This window comes from Cynoglossus semilaevis, chromosome 11 (assembly GCF_000523025.1).
Source record: "Cynoglossus semilaevis isolate Cse_v1.0 chromosome 11, Cse_v1.0, whole genome shotgun sequence".
Taxonomy (NCBI): Eukaryota; Metazoa; Chordata; class Actinopteri; order Pleuronectiformes; family Cynoglossidae; genus Cynoglossus; species Cynoglossus semilaevis.
In genome coordinates, this window is record NC_024317.1 from 18,014,511 (window position 1) to 18,034,495 (window position 19,985).

The 19,985-nt window shown below is 38.9% G+C and overlaps 1 protein-coding gene across 1 annotated transcript in view; it reads right to left on the reverse strand.

Annotated features, from left to right (window-relative positions):
• Positions 1–11,172, reverse strand: part of LOC103386701 (CTTNBP2 N-terminal-like protein) — a 13,080-nt gene extending 1,908 nt beyond the window's left edge. Inside the window, exons 1-7 of the mRNA XM_025059978.1 lie at positions 11,018–11,172; positions 6,940–7,044; positions 1,793–2,026; positions 1,431–1,538; positions 1,123–1,311; positions 879–1,049; positions 23–527 (exon numbers count right to left, since the gene is read on the reverse strand). Of these exons, the coding sequence (XP_024915746.1) occupies positions 23–527; positions 879–1,049; positions 1,123–1,311; positions 1,431–1,538; positions 1,793–2,026; positions 6,940–7,044; positions 11,018–11,056 (1,351 nt within the window). The 5' untranslated portion in view covers positions 11,057–11,172. The remainder of the gene's footprint in view (positions 1–22; positions 528–878; positions 1,050–1,122; positions 1,312–1,430; positions 1,539–1,792; positions 2,027–6,939; positions 7,045–11,017) is intronic.
• Between the last annotated feature and the right edge of the window lie 8,813 nt (positions 11,173–19,985).

Below are 19,985 nucleotides of genomic sequence, written 5' to 3' on the forward strand. Positions count from 1 at the left end.
GTGGTGATGGGGGTAGGGGTGGTGATGGTGGGGGGTACACAGGAGGGTTCCTTTGGAGAAAGAGGAAGAGCAGTTTGAGTGAACACGGATGGAGGTTCCTGATCGCCTGTACCCTGGAACTTATGGCGAGCAGCATGGAATCTTTGGTTGATCCCGGCCTGGTAGGTAGACTGGTAGTTTCCAGGATTGAGCGGGTTTCCTGCCACGCATTTGGTGAGAACAGGGGTGGCGCAGGACGACTGAGTAGGTGGCATTGTAGTAGGAGACCCTGGTAAGATCTGAGACTGACAGACTGGAGGACTTTCAACCCCGTTCTGAAGACACGCCTTCTCCGAGAAGGTGTTGTGTGGATCGTGGTGCCCATTGATCTCCACTGGACAATGGTGACCACTGACTTTTGGTTGTTCGGGGGGGTGGCTTTTATCTTTCTCAATATCATCCACCTTAATGGGGTTTGTGGTTGTATGTCTTGGACTTTGACCTCCGATCAAGTTCATTTCCTCCATGTTTCGCCTCAAATCTTCTACCTGATCAAACCAAGAGGATTAAAATGAAAAGAGTAGAGTAGTAAGATTTTGTTGTGACTGTGTAACCTTTGAAAATACAGAACACATGTCCTACAGCATCTGTCATATCTATACACTTACATACATAAATATGTATAGTACAGTATACATGTATATAAACATATACAGTAGTGTATGTATATGGGTGTGTGTGTGTTGCATAAAATACTGCAACAGAAAAAGAAAAATGGCATTAATGCATTAATAGGTGAATAATTCCAGGTTCTTAAAGATGAACCTGGAATAAAAGTGATGAACAGATTTACTGAATGGAATCATCACCTTAGAGATGAACAAATCCCAGTCTCAAACCTGCTGTTTCAGCTGATGGCACTGAGCCTCCTCTTTCTTTAGACGTGAGCGGAGTTGCTCTCGCTCCGTGTCGAACTCAGCCAACTGCTCCTCAACTCTGGCCTCCATCCTCAGGGCTCTCTTCCTTTCATCCTCCAGCTCTTTTCTTAACACCTGGCAAGTCTCTTTTTCCTAAATGAAATAAATAAGACAAAGAGTCAAAAATCTGACTTCACATTTGAAGGTAGAAAAAAAAAACCCTCACCTTTTCCAGTTTGCGATTTAGTTCCGTCACCCGATGACCATCCTCCAGAGCCCTGGCACTGGCCCATTTACACTCTTTGGCCAAGGCACAGGAGAGCTGCTTGTGCTGAGACCGTTCTTCTTCTAGCTGGTCAGTGATCCGTCGCTGATCTTTTTCCAAACGCCGGACCTGGCTACGCTCAAACTCCAGCTGAACATACAGGGACAATTGTCAGAAAAAACAACAACATTTTATTTGTTATCTTTGCTTTAAATGGCTCCTTTAAAAAAACAAAGGCTACAGCTCAGAATTCAAAGACTGCTGTGAACCTGTTGCTGTAAGCGCTCTCTCTCTTTCTCCAGGATGTAGGTGACATCGTCTCCCTCAGCTGTGTCTTCAGCGTGTCTCCTCTTTTCCTCCTCCAGGTCTGCAATAACCTGAAACAAACACAGGGTGGAGACAGAGAGTGGAATAACTCAAGTCTTTGTGAGATCTGTAGTCACTGCTGCCGGACAGCTAGATACTTCTGACAAGTTAGACGAGCTCAACGTTCAATTACCATGAAACGTTCCGTCTAACTTTGCTTTTGGACACAGGAGCATTGCTGTTTTTATATATTTATTTCCTGTGTTTTTTAAACCTACGGAAGAAAGTGGCTCCTCTAATTTACCAAAGCCACACACAAACTCACCCTTCTGTGCCTGCTCTCAGCTGCAGCCAGCTGGGCCAACATCTTTTCCCTCATCCTTTTGCAGTGGTTCACCACCAGCTTCAGAACCACCAGTGGATTGGAGGCAGTGGGCAAACAGTTTGTATCTTTGCTCTGACCTCCCACAACCTCACCATCTCTCTGCAGGGCCAAGAACGGGTCGCTGAGGTTGTACCGCCCATAACGCTCCTGGACAAACAGATCCTTACGCTGGGCCTAAAACGATTGAAAGACAAGAATAGAGGGAAAAGTTTCTAAGAATATCTGAGTCACACCCATTTCTCATGAACTAGTCTTACGTGTACTTGTAAAACAACAACCCCTGGTGATGTATTTGTTTACCTGTGGATTATCTATGAGAACATCTTTCTGTTGTTAACACCCAAGAAAGATAAATACTGACACTAACACGTCTCTGATGAACAACTCTGCAGTTCTGTAGGCAACAGGTCGGATGAACAGATGGAGCGTCTACCCATCCTTAACAAAAAGCTGGCAGAGACAAACCTGTTGAGTTTAAGCCAAGAATGACTGACAGCAGCAAAACATTTTGGGTTTAGCACAGAACAGTGGCGCTTAAGAATTTCTTTTTTTTTGCCCACTGAAGAGGAGACTGATTGAAACAAAGCACATTTTTTTTCCGTATCATCACCAGAACCAAAAAAACCCAGTTTAAAAGTTTATTGAATGCTATAAAATGTCATGTGTGTGGAATTTACCACTTAATTAAATCAACCTTATAATTTGGACCTTTTAATTATTTTAGTTACTACATGAGAGAGAGAGAGAGAACCAGAAGAGAGAAATCTTGGCTAAAGATTATGTCAGAAGTTCAGTGAGTGTGCATTAATTAGCAAAACTGCTTTTAAATCAACTGTAAGGTAGAGACAGAGAAAATAGTTATTCAAAGAAGTTTAGAAGAGCACTGATTATCACTAGTCTTTATCCCATGTGACACAAAGACAGCAGGACTGCTAGTTTGTCCTGAGTTTAATTGGCTGAAGGCAGATCAACTGGCACAATGAGATGACAGAAAAAAAACATACTAAGAGCTGGAGAAAATGAAGATTACCACCAAGGGTGAGTGCTACACTTTGAGCCCAGCTGGAGATATGTGGGATTCAAAACATTATGAAAATGTGGAATGTTGTCCTTGTTGTTGGTGCAAGGTTTTATTTGTGACTCATAACTTGGTCCTCCAAAATATTTTTCCACATACTTGATGGAAATTATTCTGGGGCTGTTTCACGGGGGAAAAAAAATACAATTAAAAGGTGGATGCCATTTAAGTTTGAAATTTTAAGCTTGAGGTGCTGAAACAAAAACATATTGCCAAAGTGATGCACAAAGTTTGACAGCTCTAGCGATAAATGATCATTTTCCATAGGGGACAGTTAATACATACCTGCAAAGCAACAGCTTTTGTCATTTTACCTTAGTACCAACTTAGCTCTACTGTTTTAGTTTAGGATTTTTATTTTTGGTGACTACTGGAAATAGAAAAAGAACAACCAATTTTTAAGTGCTTTTTAAACTGCAAAATGCAGAGTGGATTATACTCTTGAAATGTACATTGACTCTTCTAACTGTTCTGCTCATTTGGTCTCCACATGTTTTCATAACTGGATAATTGACCTTAAAGGTTCAGGGTCTCTAATGATTGACCAAGTCCACTCATAAAGACAGCCTCTCTTTTCTGCTCAGAGCCTCGGTCCACAGACAGATGCGTTCATTTGTTCAACACAGAGGAGAGATGTTTTCCTCCATCAATCATCCCTGGCTATAAACAGACAGACGCGCATGTGGAGAGGATTACAGAATAGTTTTTTAATGACCTACAATTCTAAACAACCAGAATGTGTATTATTATATTCTTATGAAAAAAATATCCTGATGTAAAATATCTATATACTAATGTCTATATACTCTGACTACAAAGAAATACCTTCTTTAACAGCTAAAATAGTCATGGATTATGTTTCAATTTAACAAACTGAGTACGTGTAAAATATAAAGTACACATAATTCATTACTCTTTTACATAAAACAGCCACTATGTGGCTTGTCTTAGGTGTAGTTTGTATTAGTTTCTATGAGTGTTTTTCCTGTATTATTCCAAATCCAGTTCACATTTGCAAATGAGTCAACATAATACTTTAAATCATGCATCTTTATATACGACTACTAAAGGCTATAAAATGTAGAGTTGCTCATGCAGATGTTCATTCCTGCAAATGTGGAAAGAAAATAAAAATTGAATGAAAATGTCTCTGAGGTTAAAACAGGTACAGGCAGAGTCAGCATACGCCTGTCAAAGCTACATGTTTCTTCCACGACCAAGGGCACACAAGGTCAGCCAATCTGTTTTCAGTATACTTGGAACCTTATGAACTTCACAGTTTAGGTTCATTTCCATATCTGAATCCTCTTTGAACTCCAAGTATGAAATATTTCTTTTCTTCTCAGAGCAGAAACTACTGGATCACTCCAGGTCTATGTGAGCCAAACAGGAATGTTGCCAGAGACTAACTTTCTTTTTAAAGCTGCAGCGTGAGCAGCTGCACAAATGAGTCACACAGGGGAAAAAGGCAGTGGACGGTCGGATGCCACCAAAGGCATCACAAATCACTTAGAGGTGTCACCTTTTTTTTTTTTTTGTAATTATGAAACAGTTATGCGTCATAGTTGGATTCTAATTTTTTTAATATTCTATTTGTATTAGCAGAAATTCTCTATGAAATTTTCTAACACAGTCTTATTAGTGTACTCTTACCTGATGGTCTGAGTCATGGTTTTCATTGGCCCAGATTGAGCTCTATTTTACTATACATTAGTGAGTCTTTCCTAGACCCACAATAGACAAACCACATTAATTATGGGTATTAACAAAAAAAAAGATGGCTAGGAAATTATGTTAAATGCCTGGAAGCAAATAGTGAGTAAAAATAGTAAAAATAATCCAACCACAACTTCTCCACTAGATGGTGCTAAATCTTGAATATTGTACCACTAAAAAAACCCACTACTGAAGTGTCAACCTGCCCTAATTTTATCTGAATCGTGCCTTTTCACATCATATAGTGTGTTAAGTAGCACTAAAAGATGACTGACATTGATAAGACAACACTTTTACAAAAACGCATCCCCAATCAAAGTTTTATGCTAATAACAACCACATGTTAGCATTAGAAGATGTCTCATATGGACCATAAATGTCAGAAAGCATTCTGCTACCAATCCATTCATTAGCTGCTAACACATTTCACTTGCTGAAAGCTCTAACCCGCCGCTGAGCCTAAATGAAAATTCAGAGGAATTCCTCAAATCAGTAGAGGTTGTACAATGTAGAACTGTTTTAATAAAATACAGCAAACCATTGAGTAGCTGGTGAACAACATCAGCCTGCACCTAAGTAAAGAAACTGAGATTTTGGAGAATGTTATTACTACCATTCATATAGACTCTAACTGTTAGCGAAGCTTAAGACAAAGTAACGAGTTGATATTTTTATGGTAGCAATTTACTGTAATGTGAAGGCAGGACTATAACTTTTTATTCGCTCATGGCTTAACAGAGAAAGGTATGAGAGATCAGTTTTCAACCTCCACTGTCTGCAGTTAATTTCCTCCAGGTCTTATTTAAGGCGGTGGATGTGGATACGCTGCAACACTAACTCACTCCTTGACTCCTGAATGGGTTAATAGTTTAAAAGAAGCACAGCCACATTCCCTTTAGAGCTGGAGTTTAGGCCAGTGTTTATTTGTTCACTCCTAGTCTCGCTCACATTGAGTCATCAGACACCCAGCATGCTGTAATTCTCTTTGCCTTAGATGGCCAGATCCCAGGAGAGGTGAAGGAATGCTGTCTAGACACAACGCACGGACATTCATCAGCAGTCACTCCCAGCTGATCCTCAGTCTTTGACGTCAAAATAGGGAAGTGAATTTCATCCCACTAGTTCATCAGTTGCTCAGCCTACGTGTTGTTGCTGATGGTAAAATACGTAGGGTGGTGATATTTTTTTAATGTCACTGGTCTACAAAAACCTTCGTGGGCATAGCTTGAAAGTCCCCTGATAAAATTCCAACAAGGTAAAAACATCTGGTATATGTCACATTAAAAGTGGCTCCTATTGTATGTCCCAGACCTTGATGGAGCAGCATTACTGTTCTTTACAAATTAGTATTACATTGTTCGGCAAGTCTGTATCAAACAAGTAGCTTTTCGTTTTACTAAGTTAAGTGGCTCTCAGTTTGAAAAAGGTTGATGATCCCTGCATTCGACAACGCCATCAACTAGAGTTGTCAAAAGAACAGATACTTCGGTACCAAGTTGATGATCATTCAAAAAAATATATGGATGCCTGCTTTTTTATGATTGAAATTCAGTTTTTGAGAATTATAAAAATTCACAGGTATTGGTATCTACTACGGAAATTCTGGTATCGTGCTTTTAATCAAATTACATGTATCGCAAGAGCTATTGTTAAAATACTTCAGTTTTAGTTAACCAATCACAAGGTAGTATTGGAACTTGAAAAACATCTAACTGCATTACAGAGACAGATTCTTTCATTGTAAATTGTATGTTATATAACAGGAAACAGTGCACTCTCTCCCTTTCTCTGTGCTTCTCCACGCTAACTGCATAGCTATGCTATGCTCACAAAAGCAGTGCAAAGACATACTTTTTGGTCTCAAGGGTTGAGGTTTTTTTGTTACTGCTGTGAACATATAAAGTTTCTCTGGAGGTTCATTTTTTTGGTTTGGTTTGGAGTTCCTATCACCTCCTCTTAAGGTTTAAACATTGTTTCTCAGTATTTTTTTGGAGCCAAAATCAGTTAAGAGTAAATGCTTTTACACCTGAAACCACTGCCTTGAACTGGCAACAACATTTTCTCCATCACAAGCCATTTTGGCTGGATTTTGAACAAATAACCTCAGGTTCAACAGCAACAAAGGGTTTAAAAGATCAATCCATAAAAAGAGACTCCCGTTACATCTGTCAACAGTGATCAACATTTGAAGTGTTCCATGTAAACACCAGCAAACAACTCGTGGCTTTACCACTACAGAGTCATTTCGACTACCATATACACAATCACGTTCATTTTGTGTGTTTATAAATACCTTCAGGGCATCAATAACTAGGTCTCGTGCCTCCAGCTCTCCCTCCAGGACGCTGAAAAGCATCAGCAGCTCCGGCTTGGTCAAACTCTCCATGTTTAGCTTGGACTGCAGGGACAGAGCATTGAAAGATAAACAAAGTGAACAATAATTGGGTAAAAAATTGGACAGACAGATGTAGCAGTGGCTGAGTATTTACTTTGGCCTGAGGTAAAGACACAACTTTAACTTCATTTATTTAACCAAATGAGTGTTCAAACCCCACAGGAGTCCACAAGTTAACTACTAAGCAATGCTGTAGGCGTTTCCTCAATTATTAAATTTATTCTGGAGACAAAGCCATGATTTTTAATTCACCTCAAATCAAACACCCCAAGGAGACTTGAGGAATCAGATGAAACTCAGTGGTTCGTAGACTTCATGGGGAGAGATGCTTGTTATAATCTGAGAGAATAATGTCTATAGTAAAAATAAGTAGGCACTATTCGCCCTGCATGTAAAGGAATCAGACAAAAACAATGAATACTTTTTAATGGGAAAGCATCAATACTTGTTCCATTATCATTTCACTTGGAACTGCACAGTGGATAGATGAGGTGGGTGGGTTTACACATCACCAAGCCACATTTCCACTGAGGCTTTAACCTTTTTTAACATTTTGTGGTAATTTTGTTATTGAAACATGAAAATAGTGCTTTTGGAATAAAAGCTCTGCTCACTTTCTGTTCAGCTGGCTGTGTTAACGCTGCAGAAGGTTTAACCTTTACTTTTATTTATTTCCTATTCATAGTGATTGTCTAATGTGACGTGAGTGTTATGGAGAATTTAACTTTTTTTTTAAAATTCGGAACCATGCGTTTTCTTTTGGCTAAAAATAGCCTTCTGCTAATGAGTAAAAAACAAAACAGCCTAATCATTTCCTGCTTTGTGTCATGTGGTTTAAACTCACATCTACACATTGCACAACTCGCCATTACAGTCAGACTTGTGTCATGTACATAACATTGCCTTCCAGTTAATTGCATATTTACTGAAAACCAACCTAGCTCTGCTCTGGTATTAGTACTTGGTATTGTACTTGGTACTTTCAAGTGCACAAATTAAAACACTCATATCACAACAACTCATGTTGGACTCCGTATGTGTTACAGCTTAAGTAAAATATCTCTCTTCATTCTTACCAAAAAGTACACAACTTTTATCAAAGTTGTAAATTCCATCTTCCAGGTTCCAGTGTGTGAAACGCACACTGTGAAAATATGACATTTCAATACTGCAGTGGCCAATCCAACATCAAACACTTGAAGGCTGACATCTTCAAAATGTTGAATGCAATATGGCCTTGTTTTGTTTCCCCATGTGTATGTTTCAATTATACAGCGTGCTGTGACAGCTGCTCCATGCTGGGGATGTGATGTGGTCTCTTTGTAAAGACTACACTCTAATCTCAATGCTGTGTTGGTACTGCAGACAAGTCCTGCCGTGCCCACATCTTAAACACCCAGCCACACACTGCTTCAGTGAACATACACAGGCCCCGGCTTTGAAATGTGATCAAAGCTGTTTATGTTTTACACTAACCGTCTCTCTCAGATGATCCTCCTCTCACGGGACATGTTTGCTGGATAGAATTAAGCACCCGCCAATAATAAATGGCATGAATGGGCTTAAGCTGGAATCACTAACACTGTATGTATCTTTTTTCGCTGGGAGCTGCACCTGAACTAGCATTTACTAAACAAGCTGGGCTTTGAGCAGTCTGTGGTCACATCATGAAGTCATCAGGAGGTGGCGGGGAGGGAGCTCGGGTTGTATAAGGAGAATCACAGGAGTCACCGGACTATAATATCTGTGCTGGGAGCTGCTGTTTTTCACAGACTTTGTCAGTGAGAATAGGAATCTGGAAGTCATAAGCACATTCATATGACTGTGAGGAGCAGTATGCAGAGGTGCGAAGAGGAAAAAGCTCTGGTGATGTTGCTGAAGTGCATCAGCAGCACTATTCCTGTGCCACTGCTTTCACAGAGAATGAACCTAGTGTTTAGCTGTGCCTTCACCAGCGACTGCCATTCCGTGGCCTAACCACAGGATTAAAATGCTAATTAATCAACATACACACCTCTGCTCGGCTTTGGTCTACAGGCCTGCTCACAAATTTGCACAAGCCACAGTAATCACTATGACAAGTGTGTGCTACGTTATGAGAAATGTCGGCTCCAGCAGGGGCCCATCCTTAGGCCTGCAAATGTCTTAACTTAAAAAAAAGTAATACTTAGCCTCTCTTAGTCATGGTTGGTAATTATGTGGGAATAACAGGCAACCTGGGAAGCATAAATATTCCCACACATTCTACAGTGTCACCACTGATCCAAAGCCCTGCATCCTTAATCTGTTTAATCCTGTTTGTTTTAAGCCTGGTTAGCCTTGTGCCACAGATGCAACAGCCGGTAGTTACATGCAGAGTAAACTTGGGTCACAATTAGCTACAACTGAGCTATTTAAACAGACTAATATCTTCCATTTTTGCATATATGCAAAGGACAATTACTGGGTGACTTAACTAGTAATACGTCCCACTCTACCATCCAGTCCATCTGACATGTCATTGATGAAAACAGCAAACATACAAGTTAACAAGTTGGTACGAGACTGACTTATAAACTAAACAGCAACTCATCGGTCTGTAGATGCTGAACGTATTCTACAGGTGAGCTGCACACCTGATGGTGTTGTCACACTGTCTGACAATTCTGTACACCTTCACCGGAAACAGTGTTGATGTTGTTTTGCAATGGTTTATTTATTCACTGATGATTCAAAGTAATCCTACTCACACGTGCCTCACTCTACTTACTGAAGTCCTGCTACAAAACATAACTACTACCATTAAATGCATTAAAATAACATATTTATGTTCTTTAAATATTATACTTTTAAATATATCGCTAGGTTATTGCTGCAAGAGAAAAATATTTTTGTAAAACAACATCTTAGCTAGCTATTATAGCTCAAATAGACACAAGGTAGATTAGAGTAAGTTAATTATATCCATTCCCAACATTATTAAGTCATAAGAGGTCCATGGGGACAGTTATTATGAATAGGATGGAGAACAGACTAGATGTGGGCATTTCTGATCCAACAAGGCACATGTTGTGCTGGTAGTACGAATAATCCAGAAATTCGAAATAAAAACAATATAAAAACAGGTATAAAATCAGGCATACTTGATAATGTTGCACTGCACTTGTAATAATGTTTTGAGCATGGTGAAAGCTTTGTTTTACCTCTTGCTTTGTTAAGTTTAATTACCACTCAGATAAATATAATAAATAATATAAACATTACTCACTGACCTTTAACAGCAGAGGTAGACGTCAGCATAAAAACTGGTTTAAGTTAAGGGAGTTTAATAGATTCATCATCTCTGTGAAACTGTCAAATCTTCCAACATTAGCAAAAATAATAAATAAATAAAAACAGTGTCTCAAACTATGCTCCACATTTCTTATCCAGTGTTTTCAACTGGACCTAAGAGTTCAGGTAAATCCTCACTTCCTCCCTTATACAATGTCTGGATGGACGAGCAGATGTAGCATGTCTGGATGCTAAATTCAACTTGGTCGCCAACGTCACTTCTGTCTAGACTTCTTGTTAACCTGTCCTGCATCCAGACTGTTGATATCCCTACATTAATGAGTACAAATTAACACTTAAATCACCATCAGGAGAATTTGTCCGCTTTTCTTAAAATAAAAACCATAGTTCGAGTTTAATCACCAGAGTAACGGTTAGACTGACGGTAGAGACTGAATGTGACATCACACATAACCGTAGATATTAAAGTGTAGAACGAATATCATGTATTATCTTGGTAAGAACCAACCAAAAAAAAAAAAAACATCAAAAACGTCTTTTGTCATGTGATCTTAAGACGATTGGTTCGGCCTTTAGCAGCGACTACTGCAGCTAACAACTTTTTCTGTCCTTCACTTGTGTTTGATACTTGATAAAGCGTGCACAATTACGGCCTCTAACTTTAACAATTGGACAGCAAAACATTATCTGTTGTTCTTCTTACCTTCATGTGGACGTCCGGAGAACCTGAAAACCCCAACATAAACTTTTTCTTATGGCAGAAGTTTTTTTCCTCTGATTTTAGCGTCCCCTCAATTCCGACACAGCGGAACACTGGGCGACCAAACGCTACTCCGATCGACAAACCCGGCTACCAATAGTGGAGCACACGGTCAGGTCACTGACCAATGACGGATGAGATTGTGAAAAGAGGGCGGGGAAAGTCTTGCTCCACCTCTTGGCGTGTGCATGGATTTCTTTGTTTCGTGCCTCTGGACTGGAGTCCAGCGTGTTAAAGTGTTTCCCACAGGCACGTTAGAAATTTAATTGAAAGATTTTAACGACCGTTCACTCTTCTTTTTTCTTTGCTTTGTGAGACTTTACAAAACTTTAGTTACAGACTTTTTATGCGACCAAACCAAAGAGAGGATTCCTTAAAACCAACAAAACTAGCAAATAAAACTGACAATGATGTAAAAAGTGAAAGAGTTCAGACGGCACTAATTTTCTTGTTATTTAAACAGACAAACGCTAACCATACAAATTATAAATATGTAATAAGATGTGGTATTGTGCATTTACTTACTTACTGAATACATCATTTATTACCACAAGACATCAATTGTGAGAAAGCAGTTAAATATGTGAAAAAAGTGTGAGTGAATATGAAAAAAAGTGCTTCTGAGAATACTACCACTATTAATGTTACTTCTACCACTGCAACTACTACCAATAATAACAATAACCATTGCTATAATTATTGTTGTTGTTGTTATTACTATTATTATTGTTATATTTTAGCCCACATTTCCTAGCTCAGGTATATGGGCAGTGTCCACTGCAAAGCAATCTTGTTTTGTTTTAAAATAAAAATATAAGAAGATATTCAAATAAACATTGTTCAAAAGAATTTGACTTGTTAAGATTATCCAAAATGATCTTAAACAGTGTGTGGGCAACAGAGACACTGTTGTGTATCAAAAAACCCTGGAAACTATGTTTGTGACCCAAAGGAAAACTTGTCTCTTTCTTTTGTTTTGTGAACTAAGATTTCAAATAAATTATTAATGTTGTTCCAATTTTAAAGATACATGATTTGTGTAATATCCAGTCTATACCAATACCAGTGCCATAATGGATATATACAAACAATTATTTAGTTAGTTAGTTCGTTGACGGACAGTGCCCCATAGATTCCAGTAGAGCTATTTACATTGGACTGTTGTGTTTCGTGTGGCCTTGAGGAGATTCGTAAAATTTAGTGCCATCTGTTTCCAGTCAGTCAACTGCAGTCGACTAGAGGAAAAGGAAGAAACACTGAGTTCATCCTGATAATGAAACAAAGATTTCCAGACAATTAAAAAGCTAATATTATACCCGGCTTTGCACTAAAACCAGGAAATGCCCTCATAACAGGAACAGTTGGGGGCGATGCGCTCATGTGTCTTTTTCTGTTTGTTTTTATTTTTTTTCAGTTTTTTTTTTTCAGGGACAAAATTCTCTTAACTCCTGGGTCTTATTAGCAGACAGAGTTCCCCGTGGAGGTGTAACACCACGGGGGGATACAGCTGTGTTTGTGTTGTTGTTGTCGGCAGCTGTGAAGCACAGAGCTCCAAACGCCATGTGGCAAAGATCAGATCCTCTCAGCTGCCGGCCTTCCTGGAAGACACAAGGCCTGCCTGCAGAGGGCAATGTTCATGCGAATCAAGTCAAAGTTGACCAGGATGTGGCCATACAAAATACATAGCGCTCACACCAGTATTGTTGCTGCTCTTTTTGGAAATGAATGCGACTCACGCAAGCACTAATGGTAATGGTAATTGTTCAGCTAAAGGATCAAAGCCTCAGAACCAAGTTGTCTCATCTCACTGTGTTATTAGTGACATGTCAACAAAAAAAAAACTTCTTTGAGAAAGACCATAATTATCTCCTTATTTTCTCTTCATTCTGTTGTTAATAGGACATAAAAGCAAACTCCAAGAACTGTCGTCCCGTCGCTCTTCATCCCTAATGGACTCGCTATTTCAGGTTCGTCAGTTCAGCCGCTCTGTTCTTCTCAGCGGTTTATTGGTTTAGTAATGGAGATTGCATTCAGAAATAAAAAAGAGATATGCTCTAATCTACTTATTATCAAAGTATGAATGTACAATCTTCCCTTCAGCATAGAGAGAAAAAATAGCAATGGGAATGTGTCCCATTACCTAGTTAAGTAGAATAATATGAGTATATAAGAACATTTCTACTTGTGCAGTGTTCGACTCTCTACAGCACATGTGTCAAACTCAAGGGCTAAATGTGGCCCGCCAAGTCATTTTGTGTAGCCCACGATAGCTTAAAAATTAGCCTTAAAATAAAGTCCATGATGCTGAGTTTCTTAACTTGATAAAAAACTATTACATAGAGCAATGAGTATAGAAAACTCAATGGAATCCACTCCTGCCTCATGGAAACTTCAGACATGAATCTTTTCATCTCCTCACTCTCACACCTGTCGACGCATAGTGGTGGCACATATATGATCATGTGACACAGAAAGGAGGAACAGTAAATATAGATTGCGATTCTTGGCAGTAGCTGCTGACAACCTTGGACTTAATCGGAGGCAGTTATCAGCATCTGTTGCCTGGCACCCAGTTCTGGGGGGAGTTCTAGTGTTTCATCTTCTGCTCTACATCACTATGTTCTTTATTTATTTTGCTTCTGACTCCCAACACACAAAGGATGCTTGGCAGGCCCCCCCCCCCCCCCCCCTTAACTCTCCCCCAGTGGGTGAGTCAGCTATGAATGTATGTTATCACATTCATCAGCATATCATGCTGTGAAAGACATGAAAGCCTTGGAAAATTCATTCTTTTTTTTTCTGCCTGTGGCCATATTGAATGTAAATTGCCAAAGCACCTGACCTTGAAACATACCTGATGAATCACTTGCATGTTTCCACAGTGGCAACAATTCGATTCTGTTATAGTCACCGATGAAGATGTATTTATTTACTAACATAAATAGTACATACAGATGTGCTCTTTATCTCTATCTTTACTGCATTTTTTGCATGTATTTGCTTTTATTTATTTTTTGTTTTGTTTTAGTGGCGTATCTGCAGAAAAGGCCATGTTCACTCCATACAGAAAAACTGGGGATCTTTCAAAGAAAACTGTGTCAAAATTTGAGAACATTGAACATGAAGATTCTGAAACTTATAAAAGCAGAGAAAAAAAACACTGGTCTCCCTTTACATATGTAGAAAACTAAAAAATAACTATGAGTCATTAACATAAAATTACAAGAGACGAACGATATACAAGTTTCACCAAAAATCTTTTTCATTAAGAAATAATAATTACAGTATATTAACAGTAAATCAACCACAACCACACATGGATTGTCTGGGAAAGGTCTTAAAGTTTAACGGATGAGTGAATGAAATGAAGCGTCCTACAGACTCTCACAGAGTGTCTCCTTTGGGAGAAACTGAGTCTTTATGCCAGCAGCTATTCAGCCTTACAGCACCAGATATAAAAATTATGAATGGTGATTTAATCGCATATCTTTTTCCACACTCACACAGCGAGAGTTTGACGCACTGTGAATTTTATGACGAATATCAGGGGACAATTGTTTCTTTTTACTCCATTTGCTCGGTTAGCCAATGATGGAAGTCCGTCTTCAACAGATTCAATTAAACACCTCAACAGAAACGTGTGAATATGAATGGCTTATCAGGGAACAATGTCACCATAATGAGTTAGATCTGCTTCTGGAGAAATATTTCATGACATATGAATCTGAAAAAAAGATTTTTTCCTCTCTTGAGGTTTCAAGTACTACAAATTCATTTCATTTGAGTGTCTGAACCTAAGGTTTTGGCTCTGTGACATATATACTTGGTGACCCCTCTTTTAGAGTTTTTCTCAAAGAGTCAAAGAGTCCAATTCCAGTTACAACAACTAAGTAACAACTGTGGGTTATGTTTACTCCTTGTGATTATTGATCTGTTTTTTTAAGGGCTGTCAAATTATTTAATCAAATTAATCCAGTACTTCTCAATAGTGGGGTGGGCCCCTGTGGGGCGGTGCGGTGAGGTGCCAGGAGGGGCATGACAGGCTTCTAATGGAATATGATACGTTGGATACAAGTGCACCACTGCTGTAATGCTTGAATAATAACAAGCCTCCAGTCACTAGGTGGCAGCAACTCATACAGTGGTTTGTACAGATAAAAATATACATGTTATCAGGGTCTCAATAGTATTTCAATTTGCAGGGTGTGGGCCGAAGGGGATTGGGGGCATGATAACATTTCTGTCCTCAAAGGGGGGCATGGCAGAAAATAATTGAGAATTAATCACAGGATGTCTGTGGATCAATCACAATGAACACTAATTAATTGAGACTAATCAACATTCCTTAATAAAACCCTATTTTTCTGTAAATTGCTCAGACAAAAAACAATTAACAATAGGTGCATGTTTTTTTTATTTATGACTAATTTAAGTGGTAAAAGTTAAAATAAATGAAGTAAAATATGCAAATCTATGACTGGAAATGTTTCTTCATTTTATTTTTTACTTTGTAAAAGTGGTGGATTTCAGTCACTAGTGCCTTTACAATGTGTCGAGAGTTTATTTTTTAAAACTGTACTGCAGCTGGTGTGCTCAACAATGTTATTCAGTCTACAGTCTCTGACCGTACATTTGGTAAACACATACTGGCCGATGACATGGTATTTTGAACTCGAGGTGCTTCAGTGAAACAAAAACTCCCTCCCTGTACACTCAGTCTTCCATCTTCTCTTCATTTTTTATACTCAAATTGAATCTTTTCATCTAACTCAAATGTTAAAAAGTGGAAAGAAAATGATGTGTCTCCAAATTCAATGTTGAAAAAAAAGCTGCTTTCATAAAACCTTTTTTGCATGATTTTCCTTTTCACATTCTTTTTGGTGCAACACTCAGCAGTTTAGTCTCTGACTAATGAGTACAGGATAAAAAAACAAGAGGGTGGGGGGAGGACTGTTTTTGGGTAGACGTGAATTCAGTGAGTGACCCACAGATACACGACGGGTGTTGTTCAACTCCTCTTAAAAACCAGGCTCCTTTATGCTGTCATGGAGGCGCTACTGATTCAGAGACATGAACAGCTAGAGGTTTTTTATAACCACTCTGTAGCCACCCCCCCACCCCCCCAATGTAAATCAATCTGAAGGGACTTGAAGATATAATATACTTGGAAAACCAGTAATACATTTGCAGGTTTATTACTTTTTAAAACATTTTTTATCCAGTTCGTGTTTACTGATGTAGAATACAGTGGTGGCTTGGTGGTTAAGGAAGCGGACTTGGGTTTCAGGTTCGAGTCCACCAGCTGCCAAGTTACCACTGAGGTGCTCTGAGCATGGCACTGCTCCCCCTGTTCACTTTTATTTTCATAATAACCACTGCAGCTCACTGTGTAATTTGCCTGAAAAATGTGAAGTTTCTTGAAGAAATGTTCCAAATCCTAAACATTTGTGTGCAGGCGGAACATGGGGTGATCTGTGTCATCTTGATTGCAAACACAATTTGACTCCCTGTAAGTAAAGCCACTGTGTCTGACGTGAACCTCAGACCCCGTGATTGCTGCTCATACAGCACTGTGTTTACCTGCGGGCATGTCATCACTGATCTCAGGACAGAAGTATTGATTTAAAGGCACAATCAGGACAATACAAGGGTTCTCCCTCCCTCTCTCTCTCCTCCTCTATCTCTCTCTTGTTTACTGTGGTCTTTCATATTCTGCTCCATGAAACAGGTCGGTTTCATACAGTGAAGAATGTTTTTGGAAAAACTCTGGACGATCAATAAGAGTCCTGAAAATATTGAACCAAATTATTCTGAATATATTCCGAAAAAAGTCTGAACTGTTATTCTAAATTAAACAAATACACAATTGTTCATGTTTACCTTGAAATTTCATGTTATATCTCACCATTGTCACCTTTTCATTCCTTACATATTTATTTATAATAACTAAGAATCAATAAAGTGACGTCAAATGGTGAAAATACTCTGGCTTTGTGAAAAAGCAGTCATAAAACATTTTCTTTTTAATATTTCTTTATTAAAAAGAAAATGTTTTATTTAAAATGGTTGACTATCTTAGAATTAATTCTAAATTTCAAAAATGGTCTAAAAAATCTGAGAATCAGCAAACCAAATCCTCATATATCACAAATACTTTACAGGAGGGAGAGACCGAAGTAAAAACGCAGTGATTGGTCGATTCTTGGTAAAAGATAAAATACTCGGTTCTAACACATTAGAAAACGTGTTTGTAAAGAGCTGTAAAATAAAATATGCACTGCAATTGAAAAGGAATCATTGGAGTTGAGCGTGGTTCTAGAAATGAAGGGCCATCTTTGACCCAAGTCACTTCATTGAATTTCGTCCTCCCAGATTTTCTACACTGATCTGTTATCAGTGTTTCTTTATGGACTGATGGCCATGTACTTTCAGACCATTTGATGTTTCCTGACTCTCAGTGTATCCACCCATTCATTACTGCATGTATTAATCCATCTGCTAAATAAGTCAGGGCTATCAATAGCCGCGGGGCTTCATCTGAAAAACCTGGGGCAGCGCAGCAATTGATCTCTCTGATCTATGTCTTTATTTGTCCAAGGCTTTCTGTAGACAAAAGACCAACTATTCTCCAGGGAAGAAAAATTCTGAAAGGTACTTTTTTACCTGAATGCCTTGAACTGCACTCTGTCACATAACTTTAGCAATGATGTGTGGGCGGATGCTGTCTCCAGGATCAGAAGAGGAACTCTGTTGCAAAAATACACACACGGTCAGACTACCTAAGAAAAAGGAAAAGAAAAGAAATAAAAGTCAAAAAAGTAGAGACTAATAAAGACACATTTATACATATATATAAATATATTTATTACATATGAGACTGTCTATGGGTTGTGTTTGTTTTTAGTCTTTTTAATTATTTTCTCTTTTTTATATATAAATTATTCATTCTCTCTCTCTCTACCTCCGACCTTGTTTCCTAATGTAAAGGTGTTGAAAAGTAATGATCAAAACTAAGATTTGACTTCTCAAAAGTACACAGTCTGAGCATTTACTGCAATCCTAGACTCTATAAAGTAAAGTCCAACATGGACACACCATGAATGTAAGAGAAAAGGTTTGATTGCGATCTGTTCAGCGCTCCTCTAAGATTGCACCTGGTTAAATCACAATTCCATTGGTAGACCAAGGAGGAGACAGAGAAGGAAAGAAACTTTTCTTTGTTTGCACCTGGTAGGTGTAGTTTGTAGTTTGACGTCCACCTGAGGTATTTGTTAAAGTAAGTACCACATTTTTCAAGTTAGGACATTTTTTTTACAGGTAAGATCTACAGTCAACTCCTCAACCATCTGTTTTTATTCATTCCATTTTACACCAACATACATCTTGGGGGCATCGTGGGGGTGAAAAGTAATTTTTAAAAGTATTTCATTCATCTTTCCAATGAGATACTTGTGTTGTCATGATATTTTTCCTTTTTTGTGTTACTGTTGATTTGCTGCACTGCCCAGGGCTCTGAGTGGCTGCCAGCGTTAGAGCAATTTGGTCTGTGTGTGTGTCTGTGTCTGTGTTTTACCCAACACGCAGTCTGATGAGCCCACTCTCTTTCTATTCTCGTTACCGAATCTTTCACACGTGTGTTTCCCTGCAGCTGATGTTTGTATTTTGGTAAATATTATCCTGGACGTCATGAGTGGAATTTCTGCCACTGGCATCTGTCTGAACTCATTTATCCAAACACACACACACAGACACACACACACCACATCTTTGGCTCTGTAGTCCTGTCACACTGATGCTCGACCTCGGCTTTCTGCTCTTTTTAGCCACACAAGTGCACACGCACATTCTGGTTTTCACAAGTTGTAAGGACTTCACAGAGACATAATGTTTTCGCTAAAACCTGATACTAACTCGAATGAGCCGAGGGGCCGCTGCTGTCACCTTCATTTTAATGAGAGTCAACAAAATATTCAATGTTCAGAATGAAAAACAGATCATTTGATAGAAATAGTTTGTTTTAAAAAAAACACTGTATAACACAACTGCAAACAGGAACCAAACAAAACATTTTTTTTTTTTAAGAATTTTAATGATCAACTAAAATCATCTTTAAGAATCAAATCAAACTATTTTTGACAGCTAGTTGAGGGCCAAATGTTGGGCATTTGTGAGCCTGAAGTGGCCCCTGGGCCAAGAGTTTGCAGCATCTGCCCTAATCCTTCACTAATTCCTTACCTTAACTAAATCTTAAATATCAAAGTGGTGTTGTTCCTTGTTGGGACCCGTGAAATGTTCCCACACTGACAAAGGGTCCCTGCATTAAAGCATTTTTCCCCCAAAAAATATGTCCCCACAAGGACAGCTTTACCAGGACCACACACACTAGAGATTTTTCCTTCTTCTTTTTTACTCTTAATGAGTCAGGCACTGCCGCTCATCTATTAGCTTGGTCCTTCTCCAGCCATTCATGCTCAGTAATTGTTGAGAGGACACCTGTGGCCCATGTCTACCTCATTACCTTCACTTTCTTTTCTCCCACCGCCTCATCTCATTCTCTCCATGCGGTCTTTTTTACTCCGTCCTAATGTTTTCTTCTTTCTCTATGAAATAAGAGACGCTGTGTTCCCTCGATTGTAATGAAGTGAAATTTTCCTGTCCGCTCATCACCGTATATTTCAGCTGTCGCTTCGACTTCGGCGTGACGTTTGTGAAACTAGTAAAAGCTGCGAGAACAACAGATACAGAGATGCATTGCATTTACTGTACAGCATTTTCTCCAAATGATACATTTACAGCGAGCGGGGACGGCAGCTCCATATCTTAGGTACTGAATAATTCACCGTTGTCATGGGTCACACACACAGAGAGCTGTTTCTGAATGACATGGAGTCAGTCGAACAGAGCTGTAAAA